At 32.2% G+C, this 18,896-nt stretch overlaps 2 protein-coding genes across 2 annotated transcripts; one reads left to right on the top strand and one right to left on the bottom strand.

Moving 5' to 3' along the window:
* Window positions 1-2,694: 2,694 nt before the first annotated feature.
* On the bottom strand, window positions 2,695-16,319 carry hd (humpty dumpty). The gene is made up of 3 exons (XM_072530091.1): window positions 15,245-16,319; window positions 14,435-14,685; window positions 2,695-3,398 (listed from the first exon to the last, which is right to left on the bottom strand). The coding sequence occupies exons 1-3, from the start codon at window positions 16,068-16,070 to the stop codon at window positions 2,841-2,843; spliced, it is 1,635 nt and encodes a 544-aa protein (XP_072386192.1). The 5' UTR covers window positions 16,071-16,319; the 3' UTR covers window positions 2,695-2,840.
* A 163-nt stretch (window positions 16,320-16,482) lies between these two features.
* Window positions 16,483-17,392, top strand: LOC140438373 (inosine triphosphate pyrophosphatase). Its single transcript, XM_072528051.1, has one exon. The coding sequence runs from the start codon at window positions 16,599-16,601 to the stop codon at window positions 17,175-17,177; it is 579 nt and encodes a 192-aa protein (XP_072384152.1). The 5' UTR covers window positions 16,483-16,598; the 3' UTR covers window positions 17,178-17,392.
* The last annotated feature ends 1,504 nt before the right edge of the window (window positions 17,393-18,896 follow it).

Genomic DNA, 18,896 nt, shown 5'->3' with positions numbered 1-18,896 from the left:
AAATACATCTCATCGAGTATAGATTTACAGACATTTGTTTTCTTCATTTTTTTTTTCATCAGGGTTTTACTTTACTGTTCACTACATTACTGGTGCTGGTAGTTGGTAACGGTTCATTGATACTGTCGATAGCTACGTAGTGCACTGAAGATTCTTGATGGTGGGTACCAGATTTATTAGAAAAAACGCTTTTGTATGGTAAGGGTCTGAGTCTGTGGGTTGAAGCTGAGCCGGAAATCATTGCCTGTGGATGCTCCTATTGATGTTATTTTCGTGGAAATCATTTTGGATGAGGGCTTATTTTAATGAAGAAAGCTCAACGGATTTACTTGCATCGTCGCAAAGGAGTATTCATTTGGAGACAAGGGTATTCATGACTGAATTAATTTATGGAGGTGGGTGATAAAAGTTGTCTTGCAAGTAGCGGTTGGTATGGGTGGGTTTTCGGTAAACAGAGTGATGAAAACCTTGGGATTGGTTTTTCCTTATGAGAACGTTGAAAAACGGTAGGGATGAATCAGTTTCCACCTCCATCGTGAACTGGATACTAGGATGTATACCATTCAGACGGGCTTGAAAATATACCAAAGCATCCCTGTCATGTGCCAAATGACGAATGTATCGTCAACATATCGTAGCCAACATGTGGGTTTAAGCAATGATGTAAATAGTGCTCGGATCTCGTAGTTTTCTATAAAGATACTGGAATTACTGGAGAGTGGGTAATTGATTGGGACATCATTTATTTGTCTGCAGAATTGGTTTTCGAAGATGAAGTAAGTGTTGGACGTGCAAGTTTTTAACTAGAGACAAGTGGTCCTGCTGTATACTGTATTTAATTTATGGTTTCGTCTATATTAATGTTTGTAAAAAGTGAAACGATGTCGAAACTTACTAAAATGTCGAAATAGAACTTACTAAAATTTCGAAGCCGAAAATAGAAGTAGAGTTTTGGCCTAGTAAGTATATCTAATTAGTCGTTGGGAATAAGAGTTGCTAATGTTTTAGATGTCTACCATTTTGGGTAAAAATTAGAAATTTAGAAAGAAATAATTGTGAGATACATTGAACACGCTTTATAATAATGTAACGTGTTTAAATAAAACCAGCTGTTTTAATTTGTATAAATCTATTTATTTTTAGCTTACTGTACGATAATATTTTATCAACTAACTAAATAATACCAGCGCGGCTTATAAATACTAAAAGTATTTTTCCAGAATCATATGGAGTGGTCCACCTCTATTCCTGCTTGCATGAACGTCTCGCTCTGTACCACGGTCGCTACATCTCGAATATTCTGGTGTACGTGCATCATTCGCAGAGATGCAACCGTTATAAGGGGTACGTTATTTAGTTACAAGAAGAAATAATGTTGGACCTTTTGCCAACGGTGTAAATCTCCAACATGTCATACATAATCTAACATCAGTTTACTGGGAAAAATTTCAACTTTATTTGTGCTTCTTTATTTGTGCTTATCAAAACAAAAAAAATGTTTTCCAGCAATTTCATGTTTAACTAATTTTTGGTCAGTTCTGATCCGAATTACATAATTGATACATAGTCATTTATGTAAAAAAAATTAAATTTAAACAGTGTACCCCACAATATTATTTATTTATTAATCTAATTGATGTTAGATTATGACATACACCGTTGGCAACTTTCCGAAACAGCAAAATGTCCATGCCTGATTATGAAGCATGTTCAATGTATCTCACAATTTATTATTTCCTTCCAAAATTTTTCATTTGTTACGCCCATTTCTAACAAATCAGCGGGACGTGCCATGTGCCCCCATTTCTAATTACCGTATCTTGGCATCGCAAATAGCGGAAAAGCCCTGGATCATACATTATTCCTATCGAACTACTAAAAATTATAGATTCTACTGTATTCAGCACAATATAAAATTTTTGTTTTTTCGTATTTCAATAGTCGGTTATTAAGATGTTGAGAATTTTTTTGTCTTATGTAGAAGAGACCTTAATAAATGTGCTGGTGAAGTGCACTAATAAGGAACAAACACATATCTTCTAATTTTTCTTCTTCTGGTTCCTATCCGTTTCGGATGTTGGAAATCATATTGGCAATCATGACCTTGCTCGCTGCGGCTCGAAACAGCTCCGTTGAGGTTTTCTTAAACCATGTTCTTAAATTCCGCAGCCATGATATTCTCCTTCTACCGGGTCCTCGCTTACCTTTGACTTTACCTTGCAATATAGACTGCACCAGGGAGTAACGGTGCTGATTTCTCATAACGTGTTTCAGATATTGCAATTTTATGCGTTTGATCGTAAACACAATCTCTGGTTCCTTCTTCATTTTTTCTAGAACTTCCTTGTTCGTGATCCTTGCTGTCCAGGATATTCTCAGCATTCTTCTATAAAGCCACATCTCAAATGCTTCAAGTTTTTTAGTAGTGGTGTCTGTAAGCGTCCATGCCTCCGCCCCGTACAACAACACAGAGAAAACATAGCATCTTAAATGTCTCATTTTTGTATCTAGGGATATGTTGTGACTTTTGAAGATGGCGCTCATTTTGTTAAAGACCGTTCTTGCCTTTCCTATGCGGCACTTTATTTCCTGTACATTGCTCCACTGTTCGTTTATAATAGTTCCCAGGTAGCAATACTGTTTTACTCGCTCTATCTGCGTCCCATTAATGTATAGATGAGATCTAATAAAAGATTATAACTTAAAAATTTTATATTTTTAAAACATAATTACAAATAAATTAAAATTAAATCTTAATAAAATTTAACTATTACTGTATATACAAATAAAATTTGTGAATGGTATAGTTATCGATGAAATTATGGAAATACCTATAAATCTCAGGACCAAGTAAACGTATTATTTTCACTAGTATACTTTAAGCATTCAACATTTGTTACATAGTCCTTATCCGGAGCACAAAAATGTTTTAAAATATCTGACGATAAACCACAATCTGACAAGTTTTCTGTACCAAATACAACGGTTCCTGTCCGTTCAATAACTGATCTCCTTTCCGTGTTTTTAACTTGGCTAAAACATTCAGTACTTCGCAAGTTGTTGTAGGTAGCTGTCAAGCTGTGTTCAGGTCTCGATACAGCAAATAAATTGGGGGTCATACTTGGTAGAATAGGCCCTGAAAGTTCTAATGAGTAATAATTTGAATCGTCTATGTACACTTTGCTTTCTTTAACTTTTAGAGAATTAAGCGAGGCACCATGGAACGCCACAGGTGCTAGAAGTGTTGGTGGTACACCAGCGAGATGACCTGTTAAAGCAGTGGAACTTTTACAGTTTAAGAAAAAATTATAAAACCCATGTACTTCTCCTCCTTCTATCATGACTAAACTCTGATCACTATTATCAACTTCACATTCTATTTTGCTGATCATTTTGTCCTAAAATAAAAATCCATTTAAAAACATCAAAGTACTACAAGATTTTGTATAATTATTTAATAAGTAAATAAAATAATACTGTCAAATCGCATAAAAAAGAAAAACTAGTTTGCCTAATATGTTTATAAAAAAAAACATAACCAAGTAGAACTAAACACATTAGACATACAGTCTGTCCCAAACCCTTCAATCAGTGCGTCACTAATTTTGACGTCATATAGGATTTTAAGAATGTCGAGAATTATTGCATGACATTTTAGTTAAATTTGACAGTTGTAGGATCGTTCAATTATTAAATTGAAAATAATTTAATAATTTTAATATTAGTCTTTGTTCTTTCTCGATATATTTCGGTATATTTAAAATATTTTTATGACAATAAATACAAAATTAAATTTTCACTGTAAAATGTCTGATAATACTAACCTGGAATGACAATTATCATTTTATCAGTTGACATTGTGAAAGTACTGTCACGATCGAGACAATCTGCGTCAAATTATATTTATGCGCATCGTTGATTGGATATCTATTTAGCGTATTCTAAACTCCAACCAATTATACATCCGTAAGCAGAATTAGCTTTACGATAAATAATTTTCTAAGTTCTATGTATAATAATCACAGATACACGTTTTTTTCTGTCACTTCTAGCTTAATGTGTTAGAGAGAATTCGATCAACTATGACGCACTGAAAGAAGGGTTTGGGAAGAACTATACTATAAGTATAGTACTACTCATGGTACAATCGACACAATGTATGATACAGTTGCAAAATCAGTTCGCTTCGCGCATGAAGTAGACAAGAACGCTTCTTCACGCAAAATTTGAATGTAGTTGTATAGGAAAGACTTTTAATATTACGTTTTTTTTGAAGTTATACTTCTATACGCGCGCTCCACGTTGGAAAGTTGTATGGGAGTGAATCTGTGAAACCATTACATATGTAAGATAATGAGTAAGAGAGAGACAGAAGATATATTTTCTCTCTCTCTTCATCTCTCGAATATAAAAATGTTCCTTTTGTATATATAATTTAATATTATATATATATATATATATATATATATATATATATATATATATATATATATATATATATATATATAAAGATATATATACATATAATATTATACATATAATAAAATATTTATTAATATTATTATTTATGTGATATGTTTTGTATTATTTATTAAATGTTCATAATTATATTATTCTTTTGTATTTCAAAATAACAATCTCAATAAATCACTGTATGATCCAGAACTGTCAATTTTGAAATACATTTGTGTTATGTCCTCGGTAGTGTAGTAGTCAGTATCCCCGCCTGTCACGGGAGACCGGGGTTCGATTCCCAGTCGGGGAGGACTTTTTTGTTAATATTATTACATTATTGTCATTTTTAAATACTTATGGATATTGCATTTCAATTTGTATTGTATTATTATATGGAATTATGTTGCACTGTATTGTAGTGTATTTTTTTATGTATATTATTGTCATTTTTAAATACTTATTAATATGGCAGTTTAATTTATATTGTATTATTTTAGGTCTAAATTTTGGTATTTTAAATATCATTTTACCGTTTTCTAAAATAAAATTAGAAGACTTTTCTAACAACGAAAAAACGAAAAACAAACTTGTACTAAATATAAGCAAAAGCCTAGCTCGTATATGGAACTTGCTTTGCTAAAAGACAGTTCAAATCAAGAAAAGCATGTCTACAATAATACTCATAACATTTTATGCCCAAACACAAATGCTGAACAAGATGAAAACACAATTGTATTATTATATTAATAACAAAATAAACAATGAATTTTACTGCAGAGTATGTGTAAAAAAAATTTGCATTCAACTCCTTTCATACATATATGAAAATTAAATTTTATATTTTCATCAAAATATTGATTCAATCCTTCATTGTTAGTAAGTTATTATTAATTATGTTTCTCTTTCTGATATGTCTTACTTATAGAATTACATATGTAATGATTGTGCAGATTGACTTCCAAACAAATTGTAACGGCGAATGCGTGTATAGAAGTGTAACTTCCACCGGCAGTCCCACTGGACTGCCACACCCGTTTTTTTTTATATAATTTGGCTAATTTAATTATAGTAATTATAAAGAGATGATAAAATTATGTTATTATAATATTTAATCATAAATAATATTTTGAAGTTAATTTAATTTTATTGATTTTTGGTACAGTTATTTTGTTCACATAGATATCCTTTATAAAACAAGTTTTAATTATCTTTTATTACACGTAGGTACAGGTTGATCAACTTATACTCCAGAGTTCAATATTTCAGATGTTTAAAAATAAATTTAAATTATTTTCAAATATACAAGGTATTTCTACTTCTTAATTTGTTAATGATCACTTTGTAATGTAGGTACACAAAATTTGTACGTATATACTGAACTAAACACAAAATCAAAATAAATAATGATAAAGTTAACTTTATTTAGATCGGATGAGGTAACTGGCCATCGAATATGAGTGTAATGAGGTCACACAATATTGCACAATGTTTTAAATGACATCTTTTGTATTTTTCACCCATAAAATTATCTTGGTATTGTTTAATAATGATAATAATATGTAAGCACTACGAGCCTAGTAGGCCCATGGCTGATGTACTATTCTTTGTCACTCCATTTTTTCCCAGTTTATTACGTTCTTCGCATATCTTCTTTAACTTCGTTGCTCCATCTTGACCTCGGTCTTCCTCTTCGCCTTTTGCCTGCCAATGCACTAGGTAGTACCATTCTGGGAATTCTAGATAGAATAATTCTCTGCACATGGCCCAAAAATCTAAGTCTTTGAACCTTAATTACCGCTAATATGTCGTCACAAGATTTTGCATTCCCAAACTAATAAAAAGTCTTGGTGTTTTTTTGTTGTGACCCATTTTTCAGAAGCATACATCACTATTGGCCTTATTACGGTCGTGTATGTCCTAACTTTTGCTCTTCGAGATATATTATTGCTTCTTAACAACCCATCGAGAGCATATACAGCGCGGTTGCCAGACATAATTATTTTCTGTATTTCTTCCTCACAGTTAGGTTCTCTTGTGAAGACATGTCCTAAGTACTCAAATATTTTAACTTCTTCGAATTTATATTGTGTTATCTATGTTGTTATCATTGTTATGTACTGCCCCGAACGAATTTCTTATTTGTGTATTCCATATACTTCGTTTTTGCTTCATTTATATACATTAGCTTGGTTTCTACCCTCTCTTTCAGTTTCATGACTGTTTCCATCAGTTCTATTTTCCTTCTAGCCAAGATTACCAAGTCGTTCACAAATGCTAAGCAGTGATGTTTTTTTGTGGTAGATCAGAAATGTTCTATTAATGTTTGCTTCCTGTATAACCTTTTCTAATATTATGCTAAACATTTTAGATGATAATGGACCTCAAAGATTTCTGTTATACTATTGTTTATCTTGACTTTATTCGGTGTCCTTTGAAGACTTAATGGTGTTGTTTTAATATGTTAATAGGAAAAAAGTGGGAAATTTAAAAAATATAAGATAGATTTATGCATGTAAAATTCTACATTATTACATTCGTCAAACATAAAAAATACAATACAATACATGAGACAGGTACTCATCAATAGAATAGAAACTGTGGTAAATCAAGAGTTTTTTAACACTATGTTATGTGTAAAATACTTAGAAGATAACTGTTAATATCGTATGGGTATAGAATGGAATAAACTAGTAATATGCTTTATTGTCACAGAAAATTTTACAATTTTATGGACAAAGCTTACAAAAAGTCAGAAAATAACAATAATTAAAATTTACTGAATTTAAAAAATCGCCAATATCACAAAATAAACAATTATTTGCACAATTTAAATAAATTGCAAATTGCATAATAAAACATTACGAACTAATACGTTGAAGTTGCTGCGTAGGATACCCAAATACATATAAAAATACTTAAGTTACTTGTACATAAAGGTACTGTAATTTCTTAGTTATTCGTTAAGAAACTCTTCTACTGAATATGGTCTTTCAGATGATAGCATCATTTTCAGAATGATCACTTGTATATGACGAATTCTTACTACCAAGCAAAGAATATGATTTATTTGCAATTGGGACAAAGCTCAACTTCTCGCCTAACTTTAAAATATTATCACAGGCTCTTTTAGGAGTTAGATTTGAGTCTGTTAACATCTTTTGTATCATAGAAATACTCAAACTCTTTTTATGCATATCACAAGAGTCATGTTCTACAATACTATTTTCAGAAGATTCAATTAATGGAACTGGCTTCTCTTGTTGTATTCATTGTGTTCATTGTACAATGAGTTCGAGCGTTCTTGACTACGTCACACGCCTGGGTCAGCTGTCATATATTGTGTTCATTTTACCATGAGTATTACTAGAAATATAGTAGAAGCCACAGTTACAATGCAGTGGAGGTAAGAGAGGTAATGTATTTCTTACGGGAGAACGGCCGACCAAGTTGCCGGTTTGTACCGAGCGGTGCATCAGGATCGGATTTAAGAATCATAGCAATGGAATATACGCGAACACAACAATTGACTACGGTTGTATAAAAGATTATCATTATTGTTTCAACTAAAGCATGATTCAATCATCGATGTATAAAAAAAAAATATATATCAAAAACTCATTGTCGACAGCTTATCTATATTTATCAATTTTCAATAGTTCGCAAAATTTATGACATCCGCGAAGAGGTCCAGCAAGGTGAACTGAAACCGGTACAAAAAAGGAAGAAAAACAGTTTCCAATACAATTCCGTGAGAATATTGTTCTGAAGCTATTTTCTTGTGGCATTTTAAATTAATTGCTATTTAAATGGGAATAAGCCACAATTAAAGGTTAAAATACGTTTATTGACGTTTCAATTTCCACTTCGGAAATCGTTCTCAAAATACAAACACTAGTAAATCAATTGAAACGTCAATAAACGTATTTTAACCTTTAATTGTGGCTTATTCCCAGTTAAATAGCAATTAATCCGTGAGAATACTTACGATGAGGGAGTGAAATATCGAATAAGGAAAATTGTCAATTTTTTTTTTGGAAAACACCAACCGTCGACAGCATAATGAAAAGTGTGCAGGATAATAAGGAACTACCAGCTTTTTCAAAAACCACATTTCTTAGGCTACTATATGACATGGGTTTAGAATATGGTAAAAGAGGTTGATATTCGATAATGATGGAAAGAAAAGATTTCATATTATAGAGACACAAGTACCTCAGCCATATAAAAACATTGAGGAAGAAGGATAATGTAAACCTTGTTTATACCGATATACCTTGGACTAAAAAAAATGCTAAAAATACTGTTCAACAAATGTCTGTTTGAAGGTAAAATACCTAAACAATGGAGAAATGCCAACACAATCTTAATACATAAGAAAGGAGACCGAACAGACCTAAACAACTACCGTCCTATTTCCCTTTTGTCACAACTATATAAAACCTTCACAAGAATAATAAACAACCGACTAACCTATAAACTTGATAACTACCAACCAGTGGAACAGGCCGGATTCAGGAAAGGATACAGCACAATCGACCATCTACATGCGCTTAAAATCTTGATTGAGAAAACCAATGAATATAACCTTCCGCTGTACTTAGCATTCGTAGATTATGAAAAGGCTTTCGACAGCATTGAACACTGGGCGGTGGAAGAAGCTCTGGCCAATAGTAGCATAGATTCAAGATACCGACAATTGATACGTGATATTTACCAAAACGCAACCATGACCGTAATTCTGGACGACAAATTAATAACGGATAATATAAAAGTTAAACGAGGAGTCCGACAAGGCGATATAATTTCACCTAAACTGTTTACCTTGACCCTCGAAGATATAATAAAATCAACAGATTGGGAAAACAGAGGAATATGTATTAACGGAAAGTACCTAAATCACCTTAGATATGCGGATGATATACTCCTGATCTCCTCGGAACGACAATAACTAGAATTAATGCTAAATGAACTTCATGAAAAATCACTGCAAAAATGCCTAAAAATTAACTTCAACAAAACAAAAGTAATGACAAACACGGAAGACCAAGAGGCAATAAAAATACAAGCAGTAAAAAATAGAACAGGTAAATGAACAGGGATGGGCAGCGTTTGGCAAACTTTCTTACGTTCTAAAAAATCAAACAATCCCTCTATACTTACGAAGCAAGGTATATAACTCCTGTTATAATACCGGTGCTCACCTACGGAGCACAGACATGGACATTTACACAGGCCAATTTGGATAGGATAAGGAAAGCACAAAGAGCGATGGAGAGACAAATGTTGGGTATATCACTTAAAGATAGAAAACGTAACCAGTGGATCAGAACCAGAACAAAGACAGTAGACGCGATAGAACAAGCAGCAAAACTGAAATGGAAATGGGCTGGACACAATGAACGTCTCCAAGACGGACGATGGAACAATGCCATCGGAAGGTGGCGTCCATACAATGCAAAGAGATCAAGAGGCAGACCACAGATGAGGTGGAAAGATGACATCAGAAAACAAGGAGGTCCCACATGGCAGAGAACAGCTCAAGATAGGGAAAGATGGAGAGAACTGGGGGAGACCTACGTCCAACAATGGAAGGATAGAGAATAGGTTAAAAAAAAAACCTTGGACTAACATCGGTGCTTCAGTCAAAAAAGGAATGAAGGGACACAACGATCAAGAATCCACGAGATGCCTTCATAAAAGGGATCTCTACTGGACTGAAAGCTCCTCCAGAGAGGTCCTTGGTTTGTTCTTCTTCAGGCTGGAAGCGAAACTGGTTTTGTGGCATGGGTTGAATTAACTTTCTTGGCCAAGAAGGGAACCGCTGATTACCACGACGAAATGGATGGCGATCTATATGAAGAATGTTGAACAACAAAGAAAACGTTGTCGTTTTGGATAATGCGTCATACCACTCACGCAAATTTGATTTCCCGAAAAAATTGTGAAACAAAAGTCAAATTTACGAGTATGGCAAGTACAAAATTGAAACAATTGCCGAAAAATATGGCGTTAAGATTTTGAGACTGCCGCCTTACCATTGCGAGCTGAAGCCCATTGAGATGGTGTGGAGTAAAGGGAAGAGGTATGTGGCTTCAAACAACGTCGATTTTAAAGAAAAAACTGTAGAACGGTCAATAAAACGTATCAAAAGAGCAGTGGCATAATTAAGTGAGCCACGTCAAGAAAGTAGAAGAAAAAATGTTTGCGGTGGACGTTGGAATTTGCAAGAAGATATTGAACCGGTGATAATTAATATAGGAGATGATTCAGAGGATGAGGACGATTTAGATATGGATTGCGGTTAGTATTAATTAACGAGAAATATCTCAGATTTAATGCTCATTTGTTTTTTTAGTATTGTACGCACAAAACATTTCAATTATGATCTTATGTATATATATTTATCGTGTTGTATAGGGTAAACTACTTGCATTTTTTGTATATTAGTATTTACGAGGTATTAAATATGTTATGTATACAGGCATTTTGTTATAGAATTAATTTGTTTTTTTTTGTTTATTCTCTTATTTAACTCGGTTAAATTAGTGAGTAAAGATTTTTGAAACAAAGCGCGTACGGTCCTGATATCTTAGTCTATCGCCAAACTACCACACACCTACCAACTGTACCAAAATGAGCAGCATCGCTGCGCGCCGTAAGACCAACACTGCATTCTAACTGTGACTTCTATTATAGTCGAGGAATCTACCATAGTCGTATAAATAAATTGATCAGAGATGTAATTAGCATGGAAATGGAGCTATGGAAATTACAAACGAAATATAATCAGGAATCAAAAACAATGATGAGCGCCACGATTCCAAATTCAAAATACGAAACTCCAGAATAATCAAAAACGAAAGAGCAATTAAACTCTCAGTGCAATATGTGGTATCAGGCTCCCGCTGCATTAGCCCAACTGAGTTTCCATGTTCACTTTACAAAAAACGAAGAATTGTACTTTTTAATTTATAGTATAACTATAACCTATAAAGTTGACCAAGGTCGGGTTGCTTACTACATTACAAAACTGTATCAGCGTTAGTAACTATGACTGGAATCTACATCATATTTCTCAATCGAAAAAGGTACGACAGGGTTGTGTTCTGTCACCCTTCCTTTTTAATCTTTACTCTGAAACAATTTTCGATAGAGCCTTAAGTGACACTGAAGATGGAATCAAAATCAACGGACAGACTATTAGTAATCTTCGCTATGCTGATGATACAGTCATAATAGCTGATAGCCAAGAAGCGCTACAACGACGAATAGATAGAATAAACACTGAAGGAGAACAACTGGGCTTCAAGATTAATATAGACAAGAGGAAGGTAATGGTGGTTAGCAGAACACGAAATATGCAATTAAATATAAGAGTAAACAATAAGAACATCCAAAAGGTCCCCAAGTTCAGATATCTGGACAGTTGGATAACTGAAGATCTAGATCCAGACGTAGAGATACGTAGCAGGATTGAGCAAGCGAGAACAGCATTTACTAATATGAGAACCTTGCTAAGCAACAGCAACCTTAACTTAACGCTTCGATATCGATTTGTAAAATGTTACATTTACTCCATACTGCTATATGGTGTAGAAACCTGGACAATAAAGGCCAATGTGATGAACCAATTGGAGGCCTTTGAAATGTGGGTATTTAGAAAACTACTTAAAATTCCTTGGACAGATCACACAACAAATGTTAAAGTATTAAATCGAATGGGCATAGAACAAGAATTGCTGCTAATAATAAAAAGAAGAAAAACTGCTTATCTGGGTCATATATTTCGAAATTCCCAGTTCTTAAAGCTTACTATGGAAGGGAAGATAGAAGGAAACGGGGCATCGGAAGAAAGAAATACTCATGTCTTAAAAACATAAGGGATTGGACAAACCTCGATGCCCATGCACTCTTTAGGGCCACACAAGACCGAGAGGAGTATGCCAGAATTGTCGCCAATATCCACTAATTGGATAGGGCACCATAAAAAGAAATTAGTAACTAATTGATTTTAAATTTTGCATTTTTAAAATCTCTGTGTGTCCTTACGCCACAAAGCTTACAACTAACAAAGCAGTTTCTTCGTCTTAATATTTTCATTTATTAAGCATAGCCACTATGGCAGACTTGTTTTTTCATACAAAAGTTAGATGGCAATTTGTGAAAAATCTGTGCACGATAGAGAAAATCCAATGGCAGATTGATAATGAATACAGCAAACGAGTTCTAAAACGCCTTTCTCAGTCATCAATCAATTTTTTTTAAATTGCAGCACTGTTTTCTCATAGTTATATCTTCTTAGAGACCAAAAAGTCTCAAACATTAGTATCATTCACTGATGGATCTAAAACTACCCATGGTAATGGAACAGGAATCTTTGGGAAAACATGTAATTATAACAAATCTTGCAGCCTAGGTCAATGTAGAACTGTGATCCAGGCAGAAGTTTTTGCTTTGGTGGCCTGCATTGTTGAAATTCTGAATGGAGACCCCAAAACAAAGAGAATCATTTATACAGATAGCCAAATGGCTATTATGTCCATAAAGAACCTACTCGCCAAATCTAAACTGGTAATGAACTGTAAAGATCTCCTAAACAATCTAGCAACAGACAACCAAGTCGCCACATTTATATCACTGCCCGAAAACTTACATCTGCCAAACTGGTAGAACTTTTAACAAACATATAGCAGAACATAAAAGGGCATTCAATAATAGCAAAACAGATTCTACATACGCACTTCACATTCTAGATCATAATCATTCTTTTAATGACGAATTTCAGATTCTTCACATCCAAAATAAGCTATCTTTATTAGAATCTACGGATATTAAAAAATTTATACATAATTTTGAATGACCAACTTGAGATAAACAGTTCTCCCCACCTAAACCTATTTCGTTAAACTTTAAATTGTAAACACATCCAAAAATAGATCACTTGAGAAAGGCACTCTGCTGAAACAGCTGTAGTGATAAAACATTATAATAAATTTTGTGGAAGTTTTAAAAACAAAGTTTTCAGTGTTTTATTGTCTAGCTTTTACAATAGCCTATAGATTTTCAATTGAATTAAGATCTGGTAAGTTTCCTGATCATGCAAGGCATGATATATTTCGTTCTTGATCTGTTTTCCATAAGTCAGCAGTCAATAATTGTTTGTGTTTGCAGTGAGACTGTTTTTCTTCCATTTTCTATAAGTCTTTTTTGTAAAGTGGAGTATTTAACAAGTGTGTGCTAAGTCTTGCTGAAGTTCTTGGCTTTTTTATGGTATAATTTACTTTCCCATATTAAAGGATCCTCTCTCTACTATTGTCCTTCTATTTCTCTTCCTTTCACATTTCCTTTTTTTTGTTCACTTGAATTGTCCCAACTCTCTCTACTATTGTCCTTCTATTTCTCTTCCTTTCACATTTCCTTTTTTTTTTTTGTTCACTTGAATTGTCCCAGTGTACATTTTTCTTTTCATTAAAAGTCTTATTTATAGCTGGTAAAATGCTGGTTAGAAAGCTAAAGATAATAAAAATTAAGAAGCTATGACGTGTAAATTTGAAAACACAACCATGTACTTAAAGAAGGTAGATCTATACAAGAATTAAATAGTTCAATAACTGAAGAGGTAAGCTGGTGTCACATGGATGAATTAATTTAAGTATTAGAACAATAAAGGAAAATAATATCTATATCTAAAAATTGGTATATGTCAAGCTAGATACATGCAAAAGATATGTATATATATATATATATATATATATATATATATATATATATATATATATATATATATATATATATATATATATATATATATATATATATATATATATGTATATATATATAATATTCCCCGTATCGACAGTAACATGGTTTGATTTACACTGTTCTAATGGTAAATTATTATACCTAGACAAATTATAGAACAAATTTATTTATGTATTCACTGTCTATTTAAGATTGTTACAATTTATTCAAATCTTACCTGACTATAATTAATTCGTTTGATCTCTTTATCATCAATTCCCATGCTTTTCATCCAAGTTTCATCAGGTATGTCTTCATTTTCCATTTGATCCTCTGTTTCTTGTATCTGATTACTATTTGATGTTGTTTTGTTCTCAAACTCCTGATCAGGAGTTCTTGTCTTTTTTAGTGGCATAGTAAATTCAATTTCCTCTTGTTTGAGCAAGTTCCTAAATCCTTTGGTTGTTGGAGTAATAAGAACATGCAAATCTAAAAAATGGGAAAATGAAAATTTTTCGTAATATATTCTAAAATCTATTAAACACAATGCACACAATAAATAAGAAGAAAATTATTAATTAAGTATAAAGATTCATTCAGGTAATAATGCAGAAGAAATAGAAATTATATGCTCAGTTAACCAGAATTGCTGACCATCAATCTAACTGGACCAGAAACAGAATTAACAATGTATGACAAAAGAAATGAGGATGCACCAACAAATGATTAAGAAAAAAAAGAAGACAAGGAATATGAGAACAACTGGCTAAAATAATCAAGAAATAAAAACAAATATAATTGATTACAAAGAACAGGATAATCAACTGAATTGGCTGAGGTGCTGTACCATTAAGGTTAGTTAAGAGAAAATATAGCCCTGAGAATGGTAGAATATATGTGAACAATACAATATATTAATAGTTAAAAATGATATTTCATCAGAAGTAAACTTAAAATATTTTTACTAAAGTTTAGAATTCAAGTAAGCAAAAATTGCTATATACTTAATGTCTACAACTCATACAAGAGAATATTAAGTATAGTTTACCTGTAAATCCACTAATACCAGCTGCCCTAAAAAGCACTGTAAAAGAGTTGGCACAAGCATAAAAATATGGACATTGTCTAGTCCTTATCAATTGAAACAAAGATCTTAAACTATCTGACCAAGCTTGTTGTAAGCTTTCTCTCACATGAGAATTTATAGGTGCAACACTTTGAACTTTGGAAGAGATTCGAGGAAAAAGGGACATCCATGGTAAATGTGGATGCATCCAATACAAACAACACTGATGAAATTTTGCATTTGGTGATGAATCTAAATTATTTCCAGGATCGTTGTTTAAACATCTTGCAAATGCGGTAATACCACTGGCTTCTTCACTCACTTTAAGCTTTTGGCTCCATGGAAATGGCTTGGAGGAGATTAATCTTAATTTATCTTTTAGAGCCCAATCAATTGGCAACCAGTTCTCTCCTTGGGCTTTAACCACTTCTATAGATTCTTTGCCATCTGCATTTATTTTATTTAATATGTCACTAAATGATGTAAAGGAACCATTAGGAGAACTTAAAGGTTTTTGGTTGAAAAGTTTGAACAAGGTTTGATCTGTGGATTCATCTAGGCAAAAGTTTTGTTCAGTTTTTATTTTTTTGTTTTGATTATTTGTAACAAAAGGGTTAGTACGTTTCTTAGCTGCAAATATATTTTCAAATGATTGAGAAGACCCACTAGTAGTTAACTCTTGTTTTGGATTAGTTCCCTTGATTCTAGCCTGTAATGCCTTTTTCTTTTGTTTCAGTTTATGTAATTTCATTACATCTGTAGGATGAAGCCATTTCGGAATGTTACTTGTCTCAGGATTTTCAGTCATTATAAAATTACGATTATACAAAAATCTTCCTACATGTAGTACATTTTAAGGTGATTTCATTCTTGTTAAACTTTCCCAGAAAACTTGGGGTATTTTTGACTTTTTGAGGTAGCGAAAACCATAGTTTAGAGTCCGGTAAACTTTCGATCTGTTTTATTCTATTTTTTCATATTATTGTTAAAATTATGTTGAATATAATTAAAAATTTAACACATTTAAATACACAAAACAATATCAATATACTTCCTACTTGACAGATGAAAGGCGCCACAAATTATACAAGACACAAGACATATCACAGACAAATCATGAGTTGATTTGATAGCCCGTAAACAGATAGACTTACAGAAGTAGTTCTTTTGTTAAATTCACAGAATAAGAAGCCGCAGTAGTTAATAAAATAATACTTAACCTCACTTCTCACTTTTAGATATTTTAGTTTATAATTATAAGTGTAAAGTGTATTTTCGTTTATATGAAGTGCCTTATTTTGTTTTGTTAAATAATATTCTATTCCATATCGATATAATGTCGAAAGCTATAACATTTGTAACTGGCAATTCAAAAAAATTGGAAGAGGTTATTCAAATTTTAGGATCAGACTTTCCAAGGAAATTAATTAGTCAAAAATTAGACTTACCTGAGCTACAAGGTGACATTAATGAGATATCTATTTTAAAAGCTAAAGAGGCTTACAGACAAATATTAGGACCTGTGATTGTTGAAGATACAGCTTTGTGTTTTAATGCCCTAAAAGGCTTACCAGGTCCTTATGTAAAATGGTTTTTGGAAAAATTAGGTCCAGAAGGTCTTCATCAAATGCTGTTTGGATTTGAAGATAAGTCAGCAGAGGCTGTTTGTACATTTGCATATCATCCAGGATCTGAAAATGACAAAGTGATTTTATTTCAAGGTAAAACTAGTGGCACCATAGTCAGTCCAAGAGGACCAAGGGATTTTGGTTGGGATCCATGCTTTCAACCAGATGGGTATGACATTACTTATGCAGAAATGCAGAAGACAGAAAAAAATAAAATTTCACATAGGTTTAAAGGTCTTGATATGTTAAGAGATTATTTTATTAAAGAAAATGTTGAAGTTATGTAGTATTTGATTAGCTAAGAATACCTTATTGTTGTATTATATAATTAGTACATTTAATTAAATACCTTAATATAAACATATTTATTAATATCAGTTCCCCAATAACTAGATAATTTACATCAATAATTGAAATATAGTTAATTAATTTCACAATTAACAATATAGTTATACTGGAGGCACCTATGGAGATATAAATTTTTAAAAAGATTGAATAAATATGTATGCGTATGTTGAGTTCTATTTGTAGAGTGTCATCTATTAAGAAGAAGAATCTTCACATAACTCTGAGGATGTGTTGGTCACTATATGCATACTGTATAATTATATGTGTAATTGTATCAAACATTAATTATTGACCTTAGTAAGACTAAAATTAGAAAAACTGGAAGTATAAAAAACCATAAACCTTTAAAATTTGCCTAATAAATAGTACGTATCTCCTTAGAGCTTGTTTATCAGTGTTATTATTTACTCTAACTGTGTATTCTCTATTTATCACTTCTTGTATTACTTATTGATTTTTGGTGTTTTTTTGTGCAGTTATCATTAGTCTACTATAATTTCTAATTGTTTTATGGTCTCTTTTCCTTTAGGTGTATTCCTAACACCTTTTCTGTGTGAGACTATGTCACTGAATGCTAATTATTTAAACACTGTAGTGTTGCCTATCCTTTATGAATGTTGGATAATTGTTGGAATATTGGTAATACCCATATAACACCTGGTCTTTTCTCTCTGATAATGAAAACTATCAGCTGCCGTAAAAATTGTTTAGGTTTAAAAAATGTTAAAATCAAACTTTGTAATTGAACTTCAGCTTTAAAGACGTGTCTGGTTTATTTTTGGTGTGCACAGTTATCAAAGCAAAATTAATCACACAAAATATTATATGTCTTTCTTGTCAGATAAGGTTCATTTTTATTAACTCTTCATCGCTTTATTTTTAATTAATTTCATTATAGATTTATGTAGATTTCATGTTTCACATTCTTTCAAGTATTCTTCATAACCTAAACATTTATTTATTTATTTGGTCCTTGTACTATTTATTGCACTTGTTTTATTAGTGAGAATTCTGTAAGTCATATATTTTGTATAATAAGTGCTCTGTAAATATTAATTCCCGTAGCTGCATGATTTCATTACAATATGCTAAGATAAATGTGTCCTATCTTTATAGTTTTATGCAGACATGATGCTTTAACTAAGATAGTGTTTATTTATTCTCAGGAAGGCAACTATTTGTGTTGAAATGGACTAACTAAAGTACGTTATTGTACATTTTCTGCTGGCCAAATGGATGTTCTGTCTAAACAAGTTAACAAATATCCAAGAGTAGCAGAATATTGTAGGACATTTTTAGTAAGCAGGGTAGTGTAGTAGTCCGTTCATAGATTGTACAGCTAAGATATCCTTCTTAGACTTATGTTTTTGTACATACCTTAGAATATAGTTTAAAACAGGTTGAGTAGTTGTCCATTATGCACCATATAACCTAGATATTTTAGTTTACATAGTTGTATGGTTATACTTATTTAATTATCATTCCTCATTTTTTGTAGAACCTTTTTATTGGTGACTCTGTCCATCCAAAAATCTGTAGGGGTGTCTATAGCACCATATTTAAAACATCTTGAGTTTTTTGTCAATGTCTTAATTCAATTTCACTCCATACAGAAAAATAGGGAAGAACAGTTTGAGCCTATTTGAATTTTCAATTTT

The sequence above is a fragment of the Diabrotica undecimpunctata genome, chromosome 4, assembly GCF_040954645.1.
Source record: "Diabrotica undecimpunctata isolate CICGRU chromosome 4, icDiaUnde3, whole genome shotgun sequence".
Classification (NCBI taxonomy): Eukaryota; Metazoa; Arthropoda; class Insecta; order Coleoptera; family Chrysomelidae; genus Diabrotica; species Diabrotica undecimpunctata.
Note: the sequence above shows the minus strand (reverse complement) of the source record. Positions and strands in the feature narration are given on the sequence as shown.